The sequence below is a fragment of the Sminthopsis crassicaudata genome, chromosome 5, assembly GCF_048593235.1.
Source record: "Sminthopsis crassicaudata isolate SCR6 chromosome 5, ASM4859323v1, whole genome shotgun sequence".
NCBI lineage: Eukaryota > Metazoa > Chordata > Mammalia > Dasyuromorphia > Dasyuridae > Sminthopsis > Sminthopsis crassicaudata.
Window position 1 is genome coordinate 187380194 of NC_133621.1, and position 23999 is coordinate 187404192.

At 37.4% G+C, this 23999-nt stretch overlaps 2 protein-coding genes and 1 non-coding gene across 3 annotated transcripts in view; 2 read left to right on the plus strand and 1 right to left on the minus strand.

Moving 5' to 3' along the window:
- Nucleotides 1-6233: 6233 nt before the first annotated feature.
- Nucleotides 6234-10432, minus strand: MRPL51 (mitochondrial ribosomal protein L51). The gene is made up of 3 exons (XM_074266751.1): nt 9651-10432; nt 9453-9563; nt 6234-9191 (listed from the first exon to the last, which is right to left on the minus strand). Exons 1-3 carry the CDS (start codon nt 9727-9729, stop codon nt 8995-8997), a joined length of 387 nt encoding a protein of 128 aa, XP_074122852.1. The 5' UTR covers nt 9730-10432; the 3' UTR covers nt 6234-8994.
- Nucleotides 10433-10735: 303 nt separating this feature from the next.
- The window catches only part of NCAPD2 (non-SMC condensin I complex subunit D2), a 37260-nt gene continuing 23996 nt past the window's right edge, over nt 10736-23999 (plus strand). Inside the window, 9 exon segments of the mRNA XM_074266740.1 lie at nt 10736-10844; nt 11542-11688; nt 13133-13208; nt 14077-14135; nt 14608-14789; nt 15135-15274; nt 15829-15956; nt 16278-16401; nt 16577-16724. Coding sequence (XP_074122841.1) covers nt 11562-11688; nt 13133-13208; nt 14077-14135; nt 14608-14789; nt 15135-15274; nt 15829-15956; nt 16278-16401; nt 16577-16724 — 984 coding nt within the window. The 5' untranslated portion in view covers nt 10736-10844; nt 11542-11561.
- LOC141545265 (small nucleolar RNA U85) lies at nt 14193-14519 on the plus strand. Its single transcript, XR_012482949.1, has one exon. It is a non-coding gene; the product is annotated as a small nucleolar RNA U85 (small nucleolar RNA).

Genomic DNA, 23999 nt, shown 5'->3' on the forward strand with positions numbered 1-23999 from the left:
TTACAAAACATAAGAACCTTTTGTTCACTAAAATTCATAGTATTTTGTTGAGAGCAATATGATTGAATATGCTCATTTTTTAAAATATTGATTTAATATTCTGTGATGCAGCTATTCATAAATCTAGTTCGATTTGTTTCAATAGTTGGTTTTTAACGGATGTCATAGGTGAAGAAAGAAACCGTGCAAAGATTCTTAGATCCAAATGGAAGAAATGCATCATTTGGCTGGACTCACTAAATCATGACTCAAATTTTCAATCCCATCTACTAATTACGCAAAGGTTTTTGTTTGTGGCTAGTAAATTTCCATCTTTCTTGATGCCAAATCGGTGGTTCTTGCAAACTAATTAAAAGATATTCTATTTTTTATAATTTGAAAATTCATATGGAAGATACCAAAACATTTTGAAAAAATACCAAGTTTCAGTGAGCAGATGAGTTTTTTTAATGCAATACATTTTTCAGCAAGAAAAACTTTAAAAATACTATTCTAATATTGTGTCATACTATCATCGATTAAAATCTCAAGGGACAAATACAAATATAGGCCAAGTGTCATTATTAGCTATTGTTGTTGAGTCATTTTTCAGTCATATCCGATTCTTTGTGACGCCATTTGGGCTTTTCTTTGGCAGAGATACTAGAATGTTTGTCATTTCCTTTTCCAACTCATTTTACTAATAAGACAGAATTAGGTGACTTGCCTAGGATCACACAGCTAGTCTGAGGCCAAATCTGAACTGATATCTTCCTGATTCCAGGGACAGCCCTCTAACCCACTACACCATCTAGCTGCACTGTGTTATTAACTATAATACTGTAAAATCCAGGTTTCAAATATCTTTATAATATTGGGTTTCTTCTATCTCTTAACATTTAACTTTTTACATCATAACGTAATAGATGAAGAAACAAGGGTTAGCTATGCCATTTTCTTGTTCACTTGGACTTACATTATCAACCTGAGGCTTTTTACAGGAATCTTTTCAAAGTTAATTCTCCACTTTGTAATTGTTGGGGTTCATAAATCTCACTGGCCAAGCAAAACTACAATATATAGTATGCTGAGGGATCAAATGAGTAAGAGAATCTAAGGGAACCCACCACCAACCTCTTTACTAGAGGTATACAGAGAGTACCTTACTTATGAACTTTGTTTTCTGTATAACTCACCTTCCATATGTAATACAACCATCTGACATGTGGAGCAAGTGGGAGCAGGGTTAATCCATAAATTAAATTCAGTAAAAGCTTAATTTCCTTTTTAGATTATGTGTGTGTGTATATTTTCTTCCCACAATGCCATGGATTATTTTGCACATACCCCACATTAAAAATCACTAGATTCCTGTCCTAGGTCACTGTTAAATACAGAGTCAGTGACCACTGTGGGTAGGAAGCCATGAAAGTTCAAGCTGCTGAGACAGGGAGATAGTTTGAATTTATAAGAAGGGCAATAACTGATAGGCAATTGGGAAGGAGCACAAATTACTTGGCTGGTGTCTTGAGAGTAGCACCACCTAGTGGGAAAAGTGCCCAATTACAGATTTAGAGCTGGAAGAACTTTCTGTTCCACTCCTTTATTTTACTGAGAAATAAGCCCAGAGAGTGGCTTGCCAGCACTGACAGTGTCAGAGAGGATTTGAACTCAGGTACCATGATTCTAGAACAGGTGTTCTCTCTATTACACCTATTTGTTGGTTAATTGGCAGTCTGCTTCTCCGAAGGCTTGCAGAAACAAGGACACAAGCTCTTGTGGGGTCAATACCACTGCAGAACAGGGTCACTCAGGATACCTAGCTAATGCACCCTCAGGAAACAGCACTGTCACAGATAAATACCAATACAAATATAAATATGAGGGAAGGGCAATAACAACTGGGGGCAGTCCTCATGCGTGAGATGAATCTTACTTTTACTTGAAATAGAGAAAGGAGGATTGTACAGAGTTTGGGAGAGGAATACCTCCAACTAATCCATGAACCAAATAGGAAATAAAACTGAGAAGGGGGATAATCACTAAAAGCAAAACAAACTTGTGATCCTGACAAGGACTAAAAGGAGAGAAAAAAAAAATCTAGAATCTAAAGAGTATTCATTAATTGAGGAAGAGCTGAACAAACCGTTGTTTATGAACATAAGAAAATATTATTGCACCATAACAAATAACAAGAGATGATTGAAGAGAATCATGGATAATATAAAATGTTCCAGAGTAAAGTGAGCACAATCGGGAGAACAACTTATACACAGATAATATTGTAAAAACAATTTTGAAAGACTTAGGATTTTTGATCAGTTCAATATTAATGCAATGTCTCCAGAAAACCTATGACGAAGCATATTATCTATTCCTAAAACAGGAATAATAGTCTTAAAGTACAGAAAAACATACCTTTTTGGACCCTGAAACTAGGGATTATTTTGTTTGTTCCTACTTTTTACAAGAAGTTTTTTTGTTTTTTTTTTTTTTTTTTTTGCCTTTCTCTTGGCTTTTCATGGGACAGGGATAGTCTAGAAAAGGGAAATTTAGTAATACTGTTGTGAAAAAAAAAAAAAGTCCACTGAAGTAAATTTTATAATGTACACAAGTTCAGGAGGAAGCACATAAAAGCAGAATATTTTTGAGCATATAGGTACAATTTATTTTATCTTTTAAAAAACAATATTAAAAAGGAGATTATTTCACATACATTCCTCGTACTCTGCTCCACAAAAATGTTCTTTTTGGTATTAAAGTTGCAGCTTTTAAAAAATTAAATCAGGCCTGCAAAGAATGCTGCTTTTTGGTTTTTTAGAAATGTAAAGTTTCATAGTTTAAAGACAGGAGAGTGAGAAAACGAATGATGAGTCCAGAGGCTAACAGAGAAGGGATGTGCACAGCAATTTACAGATGCTACAAGGGTTGAGTTGATAATGAAGAGCAATGAGGGATAATTAGAAGGGAAAGGAGTTGGTTTAGTTTTTTGTTTTTGTTTTTTTTAATCTATTCTTACTTGGGAATCACAAATAATTTGAAGTCAGATTGGTAATGGAGGCCCCTAGGTTATTTTTTTTTCCTTTTAACTTTGTAATCTCTGATTTTTTAAATTTTTTTTATTAATTTTATAATTATATATTTTGTGACAGTACATATGCATAGGTAATTTTTTACAACATTATCCCTTGCACTCACTTCTGTTCCGAATGTTTCCCTCCTTCCCTCCACCCCCTCCCCTAGATGGCAGGCAGTCCCATACATGTTAAATATGTTACAGTATATCCTAATTACAATATATGTGTGCAGAACCAAATTTCTTGTTGCACAGGAAGAATTGGATTCGTAAGGTAAAAATAACCTGTGAAGAAAAACAAAAATGCAAACAGTTTACACTCATTTCCCAGTGTTCCTTCTCTGGGTATAGCTGATTCTGTCCATCATTGATCTACTGGAACTGAATTGGATCTTCTCTATGTAGAAGATAGCCACTTCCATCAGAATACATCCTCATACAGTATCATTGTTGAAGAGTATAATGATCTCCTGGTCCTGCTCATTTCACTCAGCATCAGTTGATGTACGTCTCTCCAAGCCTCTCTGTATTCCTCCTGTTGGTCATTTCTTACAGAACAATAATATTCCATAACATTCATATGCCATAATTTACCCAACCATTCTCCAATTGATGGGCATCCATTCATTTTCCAGTTTCTAGCCACTACAAAAAGGGCTGCCACAAACATTTCGGCACATACAAGTCCCTTTCCCTTCTTTAGTATTTTGGGATATAAGCCCAGTAGTAGCACTGCTGCATCAAAGGGTATGCACAATTTGCTAACTTTTGGGTTATAATTCCAGATTGTTCTCCAGAACAGTTGAATTCTTTCACAACTCCAAAAACAATGTATCAGTGTCCCAGTTTTCCCACATCTCCTCCAACATTCATAATTATTTTTTCCTGTCATCTTAGCCAATCTGACAGGGGTGTAGTGGTATCTCAGAGTTATCTTAATTTGCATTTCTCTGATCAATAGTGATTTGGAACATTCTTTCATGTGAGTGGAAATAGTTTCAATTTCATCATCTGAAAATTGCCTGTTCACATCCTTTGACCATTTATCAATTGGCTTGATTTCTTATAGAGTCAGTTCTCTATATATTTTGGAAATGAGGCCTTTATCAGAATCTTTAACTGTAAAGATGTTTTCCCAGTTTGTTACTTTCCTTCTAATCTTGTTTGCATTAGTTTTGTTTGTACAAAAGCTTTTTAATTTGATGTAATCAAAATTTTCTATTTTGTGATCAATAATGATCTCTAGTTCTCCTTTGGTCACAAATTCCTTCCTCCTCCACAAGTCTGAGAGGTAAACTATCCTACGTCCTCCTAATTTATTTATGATCTCATTCTTTATGCCTAAATCATGGATCCATTTTGATCTTATCTTGGTATATGGTGTTAAATGTGGGTCCATGGAAGGATGCTAGGTTAAAAAAAAAAAAAAAAAAAAAGCACTTCATTTTTAAAATGAGGAAAACTGAGGCACAAAGTGATTTGTGTAAAGCCTTTCTACTAATTAGAAATATAACTAGGACTAGAACCCAGGTTTGTCTATTACTGATTCTTTAGTCTTTCCACTACTATATCTCATTCCATTCTCATTCATCCCTATGAGGAATTTAATAACCATAGAAAAATTCTATCATGGTAAACATTTTTCTTGGGGAAAGGGGGGAAAGTGTTATGTGTCTGAGGCCAAATTTGAACTCAGGTCCTTCTGACTTCGGGGCAGTGCTCTGTTCACTGCAACATCTAGCTGTCCTCATAAAACATTCTAATGTCTAACTTACAGCTATGAGTTGTCCCCTCTTAATAACTAGCATTTATGTAAAATTTTTAAGTTTATAAAGCCTTTTACAAATAAATACTATCTTTTAAAAAAATTTTTGTTACATTTTAAATTCCAAACTGTCTCCCTTCTTCCCTGCCCAAATCACACTAGAGAAAGCCATGATTTGACAAAGATGTAAATATAGTTACATATGTCAAACCATTTTACACATATTTCTAATTATCAGCTCTGGAAATAGTATCTTCCTTCACAGGTCCTTTGTATTTTATTTGAATATTTAGAGAAATCAATTATTGAGCAAATAGAACTCAAACTGTCAATTTTAGAAACTATACTTGAAAAATATTAAAGTTTTAAGAGTCAAATTAATGGAGTAATTTGCAATAATAAAAGTAATTTGCAACTTGAAAGGAAAGCAAAGTTAAAAGACTTGAGTTCAAATCTCCCTCAGACATTTTTTTTTTTTTTTTTTTTTTTTTTTTTTTTTTTAAATTATAGCTTTTATTTACAGATATATGCATGGGTAATTTTACAGCATTGACAATTGCCAAACCTTTTGTTCCAATTTTTTCTCTCCTTCCCTCCACTCCCCTCCCCCAGATGGCAGGTTGACCAATACATGTTAAATATGTTAAAGTATAAATTAAAAATAATATATGTATACATGTCCAAACAGTTGTTTTGCTGTACAAAAAGAATCGAACTTTGAAACAGTGTACAATTAGCCTGTGAAGGAAATCCAAAATGCAGGCAGACAAAAATAGAGGGATCAGGAATTCTATGTAGTGGTTCATACTCATTTCCCAGAGTTCTTTCACTGGATGTAGCTGGTTCAGTTTTCATTACTGATCTATTGGAACTGATTTGGTTCATCTCATTGCTGAAGATGGCCATGTCCATCAGAATTGATCATCATATGCTGAGTGAAATGAACAGAACCAGAAGATCGCTGTACACTTCAACAACAATGCTGTATGAAGATGTATTTTGATGGAAGTGGATATCTTCAACATAAAGAAGATCCAACTCACTTCCAGTTGATCAATGATGGACAGAAACAACTACACCCAGAGAAGGAACACTGGGAAGTGAATGTAAATTGTTAGCACTACTGTCTATCTACCCAGGTTACTTATACCTTCGGAATCGAATACTTCTCATGCAACAAGAAAATTGGATTTACACACATATATTGTATATAGGTTATACTGTAACACATGTAAAATATAAGGGATTGCCTGTCATCTGGGGAGGGAGTAGGAGGAGGGAGGGGAAAATTTGGAAAAATGAATACAAGGGATAATGTTATAAAAAAAAAAAATTACTCATGCATATAAACTGTCAAAAAAATTTTATAATTATAAAATTAAAAAAATAATTATAAATAGGACATATTCAATGTTTGTGAAATTTATATTTATTCTATGCACATATATATATTATTCTCTATTGTCATGAAATAGAAACACAATTTTAACATGTTTTTGATCATTTTTATATTCACATAAAATGGAGCTGAATACTAAAATATTTTAACTTTCTAATTAGATTCCATATCAATGAAATTTGTAGAATACTTGAATATGAAATTGAAAAGAAGTCAATTTCTTAACATATTTTTGAAAGAATTGTCATAAAATATGAAATATTTAGAATAAACCATTGTCATCATGTTAAAAAAAAAAATTGATCATCATACAGTATTGTTATTGAAGTATATAATGATCTCCTGGTCCTGCTCATTTCACTCAGCATCAGTTCATGTAAGTCTCTCCAGGCCTTTCTGAAATCATCCTGTTGGTTATTTTCTTACAGAACAATAATATTCCACAATATTCATATACCACAATTTATTCAGCCATTCTCCAATTGATGGGCATCCATTTAATTTCCAGTTTCTGGCCACTACAAAGAGGGCTGCCACAAACATTCTTGCACATACAGGTCCCTTTCCCTTCTTTAAGATCTCTTGGGGATATAAGTCCAGTAGTAGCACTGCTGAATCAAAGGATATGCACAGTTTTGATAACTTTTTGAGCAAAGTTCCAAATTGCTCTCCAGAATGGCTGGATGTATTCACAATTCCACCAACAATGTATTAGTGTCCCAGTTTTCCCACATCCCCTCCAACATTGCACATTATTTTTCCCAGTCATTCTAGCCAATCTGACAGGTGTGTAGTGGTATCTCAGAGTAGACATATGTCTTGAAACCCTCCTCTCAAATATACTTAAGAGTGTCAGTTTCTTCACTGTAAAATGGGCATATAATAGTACTGATGTTAGTGTTGGGATATGAATCAAAGGAGATAACATGTAAAGCACTCTGCAAAACTTAAAGCACTATATGAAAGTTAGCTATTATTATTCTTGCCAGTGTGATATGATAATGGGGATAGGAATAATGGCATAATGAACTCCCTAGCAAACCAAAAACCTGGGTTCCAGTTTCAGCTTCACCACTCAGACACTTTGAAGCTCCTCACAAGATCCAAAGACTTAGTTCCTCATGTGTTAAGAAGGCAAAAATAACTATTTTGTCTGCCCAGGGTTATCAAGATGACGAAATGAAATAATCTTTTTAAAATCTCTCATTCTGTAAAAGCATTCTTATTCAGGTGCAGATTAGACTCAATGGCCTCTGAAGTCTTTCCAACTGCAAGGATTGTGTGGTTTGGTTTCTTTGGCTGGGAATCCAGATTTCATTGGGATAAAGAACTCCTAGAAGGAAACTTACTCTATTAATGCAAATCTCATTGTTTTGCAATATGAGCTATAGAGTTGCCAGAAGCACTGAGCCAGTAGTCCAGGTTCACATAGCCAGTTTTGTCAATGAACTAGAACAAGTATGTCTTCCAGATTGACTGTTGGCTGGTTCTTTACTCAGACAACGTATCTTTCATGTTATAACATGCAACAGAAAATTATGAATGCAAATGAAAGAAAAACAAGTTTGCCATTCTTTGTCTCCATCCTTTTGCTCACTTCACTTTCCTATCTCCTCAAAGACCCAGTTCATATTCTATCTCCTCCACAAAAACCCTGCCTACTATTAACTCTTTCTGATTCCTGTGCATAAAAGTCATTTGGTAATTACTATGCAACATCCTGTATTGAAAATTTGTTTCTTGAATACATAGTTAATCTCCCAAAATAAGGCATGAGACCATAGTCTTAAACTTCTCTGGCACAAAGCACCTTATACAACTAAACAATAAATTCTTGTTAGTGATAGTGATGATTCTATTCTAAATTGTTATCGGTGGTAGAAGAGAAAGCTAATATCAGGAATTTTCTTAATTACAATTTGATATAAAAATAAAACAATGCAGCAAGGACCTAATCCAAATTATTTTATGGCCAGCTGGGATTCTTTTATGCTGACTAAAATGTAAACAAAGGGAACTAGTGCCCTTTCCAAACACAACCTTGAATACACCAATTAGAATTTAAGCTATCTAAAGATTCACACAAATATTGACAGAATTCCTCTGTAGCTTTCCTCCACACAGGGAAGGAGCCAAGTGGGACCAAACTGCCTCCTGCAATAGGAGCTTAACTCCCATTCCACTATTACAAGACAGCAACATGTTAGAATCTCTAAGAATAAATTCCAAATTAATAGGATAGGAAAGGAGCTACAAAACAGCACTTTTAAGACATAAAGACCACATGAATGGTAGTAGCAAAGTCTTCTTGCAGACTCTTCAGGTATAGTTTCTAACAAGAAAAAGTTACTTTAGTATTGAGTTCTCCTCTGAAACGATTTTCAAGTCTACTCAACTCAATATTTCCCAAATGCCTACTCCGCCCAAGGCACGATGGATACAGAGACTACTTCTGAAGAACTAGTGATAGAGCAAACATGCCAGAGATGCGGAGTTGGGCATTTGTACAAGGTTAGAGGCCTAGGTGACTACATTTCCTAATCCTTAAATCAGCAGGTGGCAAAATGATGAGTCAAGGACAGAGCTTACAAGGTTACAGCAGAGTTTAGAGGTGAGATAGGCACAGAGAGGAATAGCAAAGAAAAACCAAATGCCTAGTGGATCAATTTTATTATAAACACATTACACAGGCCTTTCTCCCCACTGAGAAGTCTCTACCCAAAGAGCATCCTGACGATGACAGATGAGGTTCCTATCATCACCAGCTAGAGTTCTCTATCGGTGCTTCCCCTTTCTATTGAACTGTTTGTAGAGGTATTTGATGCGCTTATTTAGGTTGTGTAAGTCCTGAACAAACATGCGGTCTCCCACTACTTTCTTCTTCTGGATACAGCGCTGCAACTCATTCCCTTTCCAGCCCCGGAGCCATCTGGGCCCTTTAATCAGGTCCTTGGGGTGCCGTTCAAAGTTTCCTGTGAGGCAAATGGAGAACCCGTTCTTAGAATAAGGTGGAGGCGACTGTTAAACATGTATTTAAAGATTTCCTCCATTTTGTCTCTTACAGCTCAGAACTGCTTCCTAAGGCCCCGGGAATATCCATTCATTCTCGAGCATTATTAAAAGCAAATGACCTTGGTCCCTGTCTCCTCCGGGAATTAAGATCAATTAAAGTAACGAATTAGACTTCTCCCGGAGCTCCGCCACAACCAGCCCCGGCCCAGTGTTGCTCTCACCCAGGATCCCGATGTTGTCATACACCCCAAACAGGCTCCTCTTCTCATTCCACCGATCCACTACCTTAGGCGGCGGGAGGGTCATCCGCACGGGGGCCGTCTCAGGGACGCCTGGGGAAGGAATGTTAAGAGCCATCAGCAAGCGCCCCACGAAGCAGTCTTCTTATGTCTGGGCTTCCCTTCTGCCGGGATACTTACCCAAGGAGAAGCTCCGGGCGGCCCCAGCAGCGCAGCGCCATAGTGCCCCGCCCGCCCACCGGGTCAGAGACCACGCCATTAACCAGACTCGGCAATCAGGCGCTGCGCAGAATTCTGGGAAAGCGAGGACCACGTCCCAGAGGCCTCCGCGAGAGGGCAGCGCCGGCCGCTTCAGTTCACTTTACACGTAAAGAGGCAAGCGGAAGCCCATTCCGGTCGTTCCCAGAACCCTCTGTTCCAGGCTCGCTCGCGCCCCCTGCCCCGCCCCCTTCCTTCTCCTCCCCTAGCGTCGGGCCCCGCCTCCTGGAGGGACAACCCGCCCCCGGAAATAGACTGTCTGCTTCAGGGTTTGAAGGCATTGCCATGCTTGTTGGGACGCTGATTTTTGCCTTTCACGGCTCGAGCTGCTGAAGATTTTCCTGGGCCTTACACCAGAAAAGAGGGAAAGCCCGAAGGCATTCGGGCCAGCCTTCGGCTCCCCCCAGGTGTCTCGCAGCTATAAGGAACACATTAGCGGGGAAGCTGGCCTCGGAGGGTCTAAGAATCAGTCAGGAGGAGGTCACGCTGGCTGCTTCTCTGAAGCTTCATGCAACCGAATGCACGGCTTACTGCCTAGGACTGAGCCAAGTCTGAGTTCAGATTTGCGATCTGCCGCTGTTGCCAGTTGCTGGGTGATTAGTCGTGGGAACATCTCCAACCGCCCTCTAGCCTTGGAGCTCCAGACGGGACTGGCTCAGAGCACCCTCTCCACGACCAGTAAATAGAACAACCTAACTTGAACAAGCTTCCCGATTTTCCCACTTCCGGGGACTCACGTGACAGGCCCGTTACTCTTTTCCCATTGGTCGGAACTCCACGATTGGCTTGTGTCACAACCGTTGATATTTAAAAAGATTTGTTTTGAGGCTTGGTCCGCGCGCCTCAAAGTAAAAAGGCGGTCCTTTTCCCCCCTCTCTGCGCGGTGATTGGTTGGTGTCCTAGAAGCGCAGCACTGATTGGCTGTCTTCGAGCGTTCCCCGGCGCGCGAATTTTTTTTTTGAGGCTCATAATTTGTGCTAGGAAGGTGAGTAAACTTAAGGGAGGAACGCTCTGTAACTGACGGCCTCTGCAGAGGGTGGGAGGTGGGGGGCGTTCTAGGAATCCTGCGTGCTGGGTTAAAGAACGTGGAACCTGAGGAACGAGGGAGCCCGAGAGGTATGGAAGGGGTCCCGGAGGGCGGCTTTCCGGCCGCTTGGGTGAAGTAAAGCGCCCATTTTGCTGCAAGAGACCGCTCAGTTTGAAGGATTTAATTCTTTTGCGGCCTAAAACTGTGCAACTTGGACGTGCAGGCCCAGATTCTGCTCCCTGCGGCACATGCTTGAGTTGGTCTCAGGGGCTTCTTCATACATAAAACGATGATAATTAATGCTTAATGAAGGACTTCTTGCAGCAGGCAGGATTTTACCTGGGACCTGAAGGAAGCCAGGAAGCAGAGGAGAAGCGAGAGCCTTGTTTCTCATTTGTAAAAAGAGACGGTCATGTCAAAATTCTATCCGAGAAGTCAGACCCGTCACTGTTATAATAGAGAGAATCTTATGGCTCCTTAGAGTCTGCAAGTCATTTTTCTCTTTCTCAAGACTGCGATTCATCTGGTATAGGTTAAACGTGCGGTTTTTCTAAACATTTCCTTATTTGTCATGTGCATCAGATGACTTTTAATACATTTCTCCCAGCTTTGCAAGGTAGGCAGGACGAGTATGTTGTATCTGAGGGAAGTGTAACTTGTTCACAGTTATGGCGCTGCCACCCCTACTATCAAAATAAAATAAAGATTTTCCCCGTTCCTTGCCTTTTGTGCAATAGTACATTGGCCAGAGCCAAGCGGTCCTTGGTAACTCTCTGTGTTTTCTAGCCTGGTGATCCTGTGGAAAGATGCCTCCTCAGGTGTGCGAGTTTCATCTACCGCTGTCTCCGGAGGAGCTGCTGAAAAGTGGAGGAATCAACCAGTATGTGGTGCAAGAAGTTCTGCCTGTCAAGCAGCTTCCTTCCCAGCTCAGAGGTAAGGTGTCAGCTTGATTTTTTACCCTTTCTCCCATTGCTCAGCTTTGCTACTGTTAAAAAGACATTACTTTGTCCTCTGGGACCCAATGAGATCAATAAAACTGAGAATTTCTTTTGAGAATAATCTCAAGGTTATTGAGATGTTATTTCTCTCTATTTTAAATACTTTTAAGGTTTAAAACTGCAGATCCTCACTCCCTTCTTTTCAGTATGACTGCTTCCCTGCTAGTTTCCTATTGAGGTCTGGGCTGGACCAGACCTCTTGTGTCCCTTCTGAGTTTTGTTCATCTCCTCTGGAGGTGAGGAGCCCAATTAGAAGACTATTACAAAATAAAATCTGAACACTAAGGGCCTGAGCTTGAATGGTATTGAGAATAGAAAGCAAAAGGCTGATTTTTAGAGGGAAAAAACCTATAGAACAGGGATAAAGAAGAGGGAATGATTCTTAGAAGATGATCTCAAGGTTCCTTGTGTAAAATATTAGTGGGCCGGTGCTACTAATTACAGAAATGGGGCAAAGGAAAGGAAAACCGGTTTTGTGGGATATCTAGATGCTGAGTCCAGTTTTTAGTTTAAGGTAAATATTTGAGATAATAGACAGTCGAAAGAATCAAATGGAAATTCTTGAGAAACACCAGGCTTAATGATGTTGATTTGGGAGTTATATGCCCAGAAATGATTATCAAACAACAGCAAGAGTTTTATATTACCATTGGACAACATACGAATATGTTACTACTTAGTGCTGACAGCTCAATGAGGTAGCAGAATGTAAGACTCAAGAGAGTACTCTGGCCTGACCGCCTTTAATCCCTGACTTTAAGCCTCATCAAATCTGGGAGAATGGTGTGCAGAAAGATACCTACCTCTTTCTCTTTTTTCCCTTTTTTTTTTTTTTTTTTTTTTTTTTTAAATCCTCTTTTGCTCTTCTACTATGTATCTATCTTCTATGTATCAGGTCATTCAAATGGAAGGATAGGAGAATAATCCAGAGAATAAAGTAGATATCATTTCTACAACTGTTTAGTGGTTATCCTCAAAGAACACTCTTGTTGTTTGAAGGCATCATTAAATTGTCACTCTCAGGAGGGGAAGTGGGACTTGAGGGCATAACCATCTTCCCAGTCCCACAGGCCAACAATCTAAGTGTCATTTTCAACTTTTAATTCTCATGAAGATAATGGACTTCTCATTCTCATGTTCTTTTGACTGTGAGCAAAAGATTTCTCTAGCTGTGAATAAATCTTTACCTGTTCTCTTGAACCATCCAGTGGAGGACTTTAGTATATAGGATCAGTGTCAAATGTAACCACATCTAGTTTATGCCAGCCAAGCCCTTACCCAAAAAAAAAAAAAAAAAAAGGAACTTGATTCTTTGTCCTCTAATCTGTAGATGGAACTCATTTCTAAAGACATTTGATTGATTTCTGACTTCTTGTCAGTGTTCCAGGTTGCCTTTCGAACTCAGGGACCTCTAGCTGTGTTGGAGCATTTTGATACTCTCTATAGCATATTACAGTAAGTGACTAAGTTAATAATATCTTAAAAAGAAATGATGACTACCTGTGTTTGTTATCAAAATATTTCTACATTGAATGTGAATCCTGAACTTCTAATTATAGGCCACTACTCTATAGTACTGGGTACTTTACTTGGAATTCTCCTAATGATCATTTATCCTTATAAGCTGTTACCCTGTTTCTATTGTTTTGTGTCATTTACCATTTCAAGCCTTGCCTCCCTTGCATTTTAACCACTTCTGTTAATCTGTTCTTGATCTCTGATGGAATGTGCTCTTCATATTTTGGAATAATATTGTTCTATAAGCAATGATCCAGGAGGATGATTTTAGAGAGGCCTGGAGAGACCTATATGAACTGATGCTAAGTGAAATGAGCAGAATCAGAAGATCATTGTACATGACAACATCAATATTATACAACGACCAATTCTGATGAACATGACTCTTTCCAACAATAAGATGATTGATGCCAGTTCCAGCATCTTGTGATGAAAAGAGCCATCTACACCCAGAGAGAGGACTGTAGGAATTGAATGCGAATCACAACATAACATTCTTACTCTTTTTGTTGTTCCCTTGCATTTTGTTTTCTTACTCATCTACTTTCTTTTTTTGATCTGATTTCTCTTGTGCAGCAAGATAATTGTATAAATATGTGTATTCATATTGGATTTAACATATTTAACAATCGCTTGCCATCTTGTGAGGGAGGAGAAATCTGAAACATAATGCTATGCAAGGGTCAATGTTGTCAAATTATCCATGTAAATGTTTTGAAAATAAAAAGCTTTATTTTTAAAAAAGAAAAAAAAAAAGGAATGTGCTCTTCAAGTTCCTGCCTTACATTCTTTCTTTCTCTTGTAGTCACTTTAGAAATATAGATTCTGATCTCAAGGAAGACACCTTGGAATTTCTAATGAAAGGTACTTACAGGGTGTAGGGGGGTAGAAGTTGGGGAGCCGTCTTCCTATACAATAGAAGCCATGTGATGATACCAAGGCTATTGTTACTTGGCTGGTCTGGTTGAGCCCTAGGACCCTGACCTTACATCCAGGTCTGTAATCTTGGTGGGCAATACAGAGCTGTGTTTGTTTGCTGTAAGGGCAGACCAACAGGAAGTGCCACCTCTTTTGCTCCTGTGTTCCCCTAAGGGGAGAGGTCTTGGCTGCCACTGAAAGATCCTGGTAGCTAGAATAGGGCAGAGGTAACAGGACAAGCCTAAGCTATTGAGGTCAAGGGTCCTAGAAGGCTTAGCTTTTGTTATAGCCACCAAGAGATGAGCACAGATCTTTGGTAATCTGATGGCTAAAGGGGTAGTCGTGGGAGGTTAGAGTGAATCTGGTATATGGTGAAGGTAAGTAAGCACAGTTAACTCCCGGATCCTGCCCTTTGCAGTGGTGTCTCGTCATTCCCAGGATCTCCCAGCAGTACTAGATGATACAGCTCTGAGTGCATCAGATCGAAGTGCCCACCTCAATGCCCTCAAAATGAATTGTTATGTCCTGATCCGTCTCATGGAATCTTTTGAGACTACAACTAACAAAACAAGCTTAATGGGTCAGGACCATGGAGGAAAGGTAATTTGGAGTTGCTGGCCCTCTTGGCTGGGGAGCCAGGTAGGAGGTTAGGGGGAGGACAGAAAGGAAGGGAAGTGGTGGGAGAAGAAGAAAACTTGAATTCAGAGTATTCTTTCTTATTTCATTCATTTCTGGTTGTAGGGATTATTGGGAGGTACTAAGGACATCCTAGTACAGACTTCTTTGATTAAAGTAGCAACTGTTCTTTATATTGAAACTTTAATGTTTCTTCTAGTATGATTTTTCTGTTATAGCTTTCTTGATGGCCCTTAGTTTAGATGCTTAAACTGTCAGTTCAGAGTTCCTCAGTTTTCTTTGAAATAGTTTATTCTATGTTCCTTTCAGGGTAAGAAAAGTAGGACCAAGGCTCAAGGCTTTGATTGGGAAGAAGCAAGGCAGCCAGTTCTCCAGATGCTAACACAGCTTCTACAGCTAGATATTTACCGCCTGTGGAACCACTCAGTGGTTGAAGAAGAATTTGTCAGGTAAGTAATTAGAATGGAGGGCAAGAACTAATGCAGCAAGAGACCTTAAATCTTTAATAATGGTACTAACAAGTATAGGGACTGAGGAACAATAGAGATTCTGTTTCTAGCTTTCTCTCACTCTAGATTTCCCAGAAAGACAAGGAAGTATAATCATCAGAAAGAGGATTAGATAATGTTTCAAATATTTCTCACAGTTAAGAGCAATAGACTTCCCTGAATAGAGACTTATTAGTAATCAGAACCATCATGAGCTCCATGTAAGTATGTAGATTTGTTCATTGAAAGAGTTCTTCCCATTATATTATCAATGTCAAAATACTGATTAAAATCACTCCCAATTGTAATAGCTCATAAGAGAAGCACAGTAGAGAGGAGAGTTGGAGAGAAAAAGCTGTGAAGGGAAGAAGACCAAGAAAGTCAGACTGCTGCTTTTAGTAGTGACAATGGAGTGAATGGAGCATGTTTTGGGAATTATTCTGACAAGGAGCTGTTAGTTCCTCCCATTTCATTGCCTTATTTCTCATCTATTGTAATATCTTTCATTCTCCTAGTCTGCTAACAGGTTGCTGCTACCGACTTCTTGAGAATCCCAGCATTAGCCACCAGAAGAACCGCCCAACTAGGGAAGCAATCACCCATCTCCTTGGGGTAGCTTTGACACGCTACAATCACATGCTTAGTGAGTAATCAATCTCTTTTTTTCCTAACTGCTTCAGTAGTCAGCAACTAGGGGGCTTGGTGGGTAGAATACTGGGCTTAGAATGAGGAAAATTGGGTTCAAATCTGAACATTTTGTGACCCAGGGCAAGTCATTTGACTTCTGTTTGCCTCAGTTTCCTCATTTCTAGAATGAGAAAACTGAAAGCACTCTCCCTTCTGGGATTATGAGAAGAAAATGAAATATCTTTAAAGTGCTTTGCAAACCACAAAGCTCTATATGTATTTTAGCTATAATATTAGCTATCCCTCCCTAATTGCTGATCTCAAGTATTTTTAACAGGTGCTACCTTGAAAATCATCCAGATGCTGCAGCACTTTGAACATCTGGTGTCTGTGTTAGTGGCAGCTGTGAGCGTTTGGTCAACTGAGTATGGAGTGAAAAGCATAGTGGGAGAAATTGTAAGGTGAGACTCTTCGCTATTGTGATCCTTGTTCTCATATCCTTACACAAGAGACATTTGAAATGGGAAATATAGAAATTTGTGATTTTTCTCAATTTCCTTTAAACTATCAGTTCTTTCAGACCCTTTTCGATTAGCTATGTTTTATTAAAACCTCACTGTTTTCTTGCTCACATAGAGAAATCGGACAAAAGTGCCCTCAGGAATTAAGTCGTGACACTTCAGGAGCTAAGGGCTATGCAAGTTTCCTGACAGAGTTAGCAGAACAAGTCCCAACTATAATGATGTCCAGTATGAGTGTCTTATTGGATCACTTGGATGGAGAGGTAGGTCTGCCCTTAAGAATCTCTACTGCTTATTTGAAAAGTTAATTTAGCCACCATGCCTTGTTTCTTTAGAGATACCTTCATTTTAAAGAAGTGGGATTGTTTGGGTTTTGTGGTATAGGAAACAGTTACCCTGAATTTCCTTGTTTAGAAACAGCAAATTAACTTGTGAAAGGGGACCAGATCAGCTTCACTACTTTTCCCACTGTTACATTAGGATCTGGTAGGGGGACAGAACAATTCTTGTCCAGCAAGAATGACTCAGCTCTGGCTCCAGATCTCATCCCTTCCTCAGGCTGAGGGTTCTTGCTGCCATCTGGCCTGCCTACTTTCCTCTAAACAATGAGCTTTTTCAGATTCCCTCACCCCCAGTTTTTTTCTCCCATTCTGGCTTGAGGGGATTTTTCTCCCAAACTAATTCTGTGAATTCTCAGGAGAGCCAACAGAGACAATCTATTCATCCATTTAATTCACCTTTATACTATGTGCAAGGTCTTTTTTAAATTTAGTTTTATTTTATTTTCAATTTCAGATTCTCATTCTCCTAGCCACTCCTATTGAAAAGGCAAAAAATACAAACCCCATTACAAATATGAAATCACACAAACAAATTTTCATTCTATAGCTTCCTGTGCAATACCTAAGAAAAGCCCTAAAACAGAGATTCTTGTCCTTTTTTTGTGTTATGGACCTTTGGCAATCTGGTAAATCTTATGGACCCCTTGTCAGAATCATGTTTTTAATTGCATAAAATAAAACCCATAAGATTACAAAGAAAATTGTATCAAAATTCTGTTAGAGCACTGGACCTGAAGTTAATGAGGAGCTGAGTTCAAAACCAGCCTCAGATATTTAACACTTCCTAGCTGTGTGATCCTGGGCAAGTCATTTAACCCCAATTGCCTTCTCCTCCCTCCCCTCCCGAAAAGAAGAAATTCACATATCTCGGGTCAAGAACTACTTCCCTAAAACCAGAATCCTGTTTACCACCAAACTGTCACAAATTTGCTTCACAAACTAAGGCAGATAATACCCTTCTTTGTTTCTTTGTCAATAAAATGGACATAATTGTTGTTTATTAAGAATTTTAGACTTGTTATGAAAGGTGGGCTGAGTAATAGATGTTAATAGTAAAATTCTTATTTGTAACTGTGTCTTTCAGATATATGTTTAAGTCAAATTAAATCCTTCCATGTGCAAGCCATTGTAATAGGCCTCAGGTTTCGAAATCAAAATAGTCTCTGTCCTCCAGGAGCTGATATTCTATTGGAAAAACCACAGCACACACACAACAGGATAGCCCAAGTGTATTGAGGCAAGAGAGATGTATTAGGGATGGAGGATGGGAGGTATTAGAGCCTTAATGACAAATACTCTGCTTGAGAAATCTTATGAGGTATATACCAGGCATAGGCATGGCCTAATATTGATGCATGAAGGCCAGAGAAGGGATACTAAATTGGGCTTTGCAGGGTTTGATGGTCTTTACTCTTTAGCAGCAAAAATTCTTTTGTGGGGAGTAGTGGCTTCACAAGCAAAATGAAAGATACTCATGGTCAATACATATATACATGAAGTGAGTTTCTCAGGGTGTGGTAAGTGGGCTCTGGGTTTCATGGCAAAATGAGGAACATAGGTACTTATTAGGGCTCACATAAACCCCATCTGTAGTCTAGTCCTAGAGACTTCAGTGTCTGACCGTATTCTTGATGGTTGTCAATGTCCTCCAGTGTTCTATACAATAGTTGAGTTATATATTCTTAAAGAACACTAACCTAGAGATCTTTGAGCTTTCTGAATATTACAAATAGGATTTTTATTCTCGTAGTAGGCTATAACATTCTGATCAGAACTGCTTTCCTATACACATATCAACTTCAAAAGTGTATATACATGTATTCACCCCAGAGGTTAGAGAGTCAGAAGCCAGATATAAATTTTAACTTGATAATTGAAGCTGAGATCTCATCTTTGAAGAGATATTTTTACCTGCCCCAGATGCAAAGATAAAATTTTTAGACAGTTGATTTATTAGTGACTTTATAATTTTTGCCAACAATAGGGACGGGAGGAACCTTAAGAATGCAAAGTAATGAAAAACAAGAAAAAACATGGCTTTTTTTTTTTTTTTTTTTTAAGTAAAGACAAAGTGTGTGAGAGTGTGTGTGTGTGTGTGTGTTCCTACAAATACAACTGAGTTGCTGAATAAAATCATATATGTGATAAAGCATATATGCTTACAAGAAATTATTAAGATTATTGATCTGGCATTACTAGGGATTTCAAAAGCTATATAATAGATGTGTTATAGATGTGGAAGCTGAGATCAAAAAAAGTTAAGTGACATAGCTATGATCACAGAGATGGTATTAGAATTGAGAATTAGACATAGGACCATTAATACCAGAGCCAGTGCTCTTTCCATTTGTGTTGTACTTCCTCTCTCTATTGATATAATACTTATTTGGGAATCAATTTACCTCTTATTAAATCCCCTTGTTTAGAAGCTTTTTTTACTGACAATTTTGCTTTTTATCCCTCCTTTGGAATAGGCTCATTTAACAGGAATGAAGATCTCTAACAAAAACAAGCACAAGGATTTTTAGGTTCTTTCTGGGGGTGTAAAGAGTGGAACAGATGTAGGTTTATTCTTGCTCTTTTATCTTAAGAGTAAAATTATACATAATGATTTGAGAAGAGCAACCAAGTATTGGCAAAGATGGTCACTGGTAATCGTTTTTTTGTTTGTTTGTTTGTTTTTAAATCATAATAGCTTTTTCTTTTAAAAATACATGCAAAGATAGTTTTCAACATTCATCCTTGCAAAACGTTGTGTTCCCAATTTTCCTCTCTCCTTTTCCCATCTCCTTTCCTAGACTGCAAGTAATCCAATATATGTTAAATGTGTAATTCTCTTATACATAGCTCCACAATTATGCTGCACAAGAAAAATCAGATTAAGGGGGGGAAAGCAAACAACAAAAAAAGGTGAAAATACTATTGTTGTGATCCACATTCAGTCCCCATAGTTTCTCTCTGGGTGCAGAGGGCTCTCTCTATCACGAGTCTATTAGAATTAGCCTGAATCACCTCATTGTTGAAAAGAGCCATCCAGGTCCATCAGAGTTGATCGTCACATAATCTTGTTGCTGTGTACAATGTTCTTTTAGTTCTACTCTCTTCACTTAGCATCCCTTCATGTAAATCTCTCCAGACTTCTCTGAAATCATCCTGCTAATTGTTTCTTATAGAATAATAATATTCTATAACATTCTTATATCATAATTTATTCAGTCATTCTCCATTTGATGGGCATCCATTCAGTTTCCAGTTTCTTGCCACTACAAAAAGGGCTGCCACAAACATTTTTTGTACATGTGGGTCCCTTTTCCTCCTTTAAGGCCCAGTAGAGACACTGCGGGGTCAAAGGGTATACGCAGTTTGATAGCTCTTTGAGCATAGTTCCAAATTGCTCTCCAGAATGGTTGGATTCTTTCGCAACTCCATCAGTGTCTCAGTTTTCCCACATCCCCTCCAACATTCCTTGCTATCTTTTCTTGTCATCTTTGCCAAGATGAAAGGTGTGTAGTGGTACCACAGAGTTGTCTTAATTTGCATTTCTCTAACTAATCGTGATTTAGAGCATTTTTCCATATAACTAGAAATGGTTTTAATTTCTTTGTCTGAAAATTATCTGTTCACATTCTTTGACCATTTATCAGTTGGAGAATGGCTTTAATATAGTGTCATAAGGTCAGAAACATGTTTTCATGAGCACAAGATGAAAGTTTATTCATAATGGCATCAGGGTTCTTGAGGTTCCAGTGGAAAGATAGGATATGGGAAGAAAAAGGAATTGATAAAATTGAGATGGACAGGGGCAGAGGCAAGGGAAAGAGGGGTAGCATGGGAAAGATGGCTGAATTATTCAGATGAAGGAAATAGGAGGTGACTTTGTCATCTGTGAGGAGAAAGAAGCAATTGTTTGGGACCCTCCTCTATGGTATCCTATGATTTAATAACCAGTTACTAGTCTGGTTATCTTATGTATATTTTGAAATGTTTGTTAAATTAAATGTGTGATCTTGATTTTTTAAAAATATGATTACAGCACCATCACTTCTTTTCCCCATACTCCTTTCTGAAAGAGCAGTGCTTAAGATTCAGTTTTGTACCATGATTAATTGGGAGGGATGAATATTGCATTGCTGTGTAAAAGCCAAGACAAAGCTCAATCATCATGCCACTGATTTGAGATGTCATTCATCCCACTACTATATGCAAGTATTGTTTTTAATATTGCATTAGTGCCTTGTTATTCTTGACATCAATATCATCCGTGAATTTATACCTTGTGATAAAGAAAAATAATAAAGCAAAATCATCCTGTGAATTCTGATGATATATGTGACTTTCTGATCTTAACCTCCATCTTTAGCCAAAGGCAGGAAATATGTTTCATCATCTGTATCCAGGACCCAAGGTTGGTTGTTGCAATTGATCTGATTTCAGCTGGATTTTCAATCTTATTTTCATTTCACTCATTGTACAAGTCTCACATAAATCTGCCTCAGTCTATACAAATCTCTGAATTTTTCTCTGAATCCCTCATATTTGTCATTTCTTAAGAGTGTAGTATTCCAGCATTCATGTATCACAATCGATGGCTACCTAATTTCTTTACTGTTTTTTGGTACCACAAAAGAGGACAACCATAAATATTTGCTCATGAGCATTCTCCCCCTCCCCCAAGGCAATTGGGGTTAAGTGACCAGCCCAGGGTCACACAGCTAGGAAGTGTTAAGTGTCTGAGATTAGATTTGAACTCAGGTCTTCCTGACTTCAGGGCTGGTGTTCTATCCACTGTACCACCTAGCTGCATGTCATGAGCATTTTCTATGGGCTCTTAATTATATTCATGTCCGTGTCTATCTTTCCCCACCTGTGTGGGGAAGCTACTAAGGATCAGAACTATGCAGTCAAATACTTGCATAAAATCTAGTATATCTAGCTTCTGTGACTAGTTAATTTTGTAAAGGATTATTTATTTATTTCAATAATCCACCTTGAAGTACTCTTTCCCCTTTGTACAATGTATATGTCTACCCAATATCCACTAATCAGATCTATATTCCTTCTCCTTGTACTACTCCAGTCTACCTTAATTCATTTAGAAATTGTTCCACACTACATCACAACACACTCAAGTTCCATAAATTTCATCACTGGTGTCAAGGGCCTATCTTTTCTAAATCTCATTGCGGGAGAAAAAAGGGGAAGAAGTTTGTTAGAGTGTTTTTCAGAATAACTTGTATTATACGTAAATACATCTGACTCGAGAGTTTTTTCCTTTGGTAGTTCTTTTATTATAGTTCAGTTTCATTTTCTTTTATTTCTTTAGCTTCATGCATTTTTAAAAAATTTAATATTTTATTTTCCCTAGTTACATGTAAAACACTTTCTAACCACTTTTTTACAATTTTGCCTTCCCAAATTCTCTTCTGCCTGACTCTGTCAGACTTCTTTTTATAAGGAAATACCTAAGCAAGAAAAAATAAAGCAAAGAAACAACTATAAATCATTATTTCTAATTCTGAATCAAAAATTGTAAATAAAATCTTGGTAAAAGAAATAAAAATCATGAAGAGCACTGACTTGTCTGTTAAGAATATAATTCCTAAAAGACATAGCATCCAATCCCCCATGCCCAGAAAAGATAGTTCTGTATCAAGGAATAGAGATTATACATGTGCAGTTGTGTAAAACATTTCCATATTAGTTATGTTATAAAAGAAAACTGACAAGAAAAAATAAAATGATAGTATGCTTCAATATGCATTCAGATTCTGTTACTTTTTTCTCTGTATAATGCTATTACTATGAAAAATGGTCTCTTGGTTCTATTTCATTTGTATCAATTTGTGTATGTCCAGATTTTTTTTTTTTTAGCACAATAGTATTCCATCATAATCATATCCCATAACTTGTTCAGCCATTCCTCAATTGATGGGCATTCCTTTAATTTCCAATTCTTTGCCACCATAAAAAGAGCTGCTATAAATATTTTGTAAATATGTCCTTTTCCCTTTTATATCTTTGGGATACAGATCTAGATATTGATGGATCAAAGGGCATACACAGTTTTATTGTACTTTGGGCATAATTCTTTAGAATAGTTGAATCAATTCACAACTCCACCAGCAGTTTATTAGTGTACCAATTCTTTCCATTTTGTCATTTTTGGTTTCTAATCTAATGTATTCAAAGTTATTTTGATTTGCATTTCTTTAATTGTGATTTAGAACATTTTTCATATGAATATAGTTAGCTTTAATTTCTTCACTTGAAAAAATGCCTGTTCATATCCTCTTTATCATTTGGGGAATTACAAATTTGACTCAGTACTCTATGTTTTTGAGAGCCAAGGCCTTTATCAGAAATATTTGTAAAAAAAAATCCCCAGTTTTCTGCTTTTCTTTTAATCTTGGCTGCATTGGTTTTGTTTGCACAAAATCTTTTTAATTTTACTTATCCATTATTTAATTGAATTATCCATTTTATTAATATAATACAATGTTCTATAAAGTTCTCTAATTCTTGTTTAATAATAAATTCTTCCTTTCTCCATAACTTTGACAGGCAAACTAATCTATGCTCTCTTAATTTGTTTATGATATCACTGTGTCTCAATCATATATCTATTTTTACCTATTCTTGGTATATGGTAAGTGGTATGAAGTATTGGTCTATATCTAATTTCTATCAAACTTCTTTATAATTTTCCAAGCTGTTTTTGTCAAATAATGAGCACTTATCCCACAAGTTGGGGTCTTTGGATTTATCAAATACAAGATTAGTATGGTTATCTCCTAATATATATTATGTATGTAATTTATTATACTGATTCATTCCTCTGTTTCTTTGCCAGTACCAGATTGTTTTGATGATTACCACTTTGTAACATAGTTTGAGGTCTACAGCCAGCCACTTTCCTTCACATTTTTTTTTCTTTAATTCCCTTGACATTTTTGACATTTTTTCTCCTGGCTATATTTTATTATATTTTCTTGCTGTAAAAATAACTTTTTGTGTTGATTGGTTTGGCACTGGATAAGCAAGGTAATTAAGATAGAATTGTTTTTATTATATTGGCATGTCCTACCCATGAGCAATTAATATTTTTCTAGTTGTTTAAGATGATTATTTGTGTGAAAAGTGTTTTGTAATTGGATTCATACAATTCCTGTTTTTTGTCTTGGCAATTAGACTCCCAAA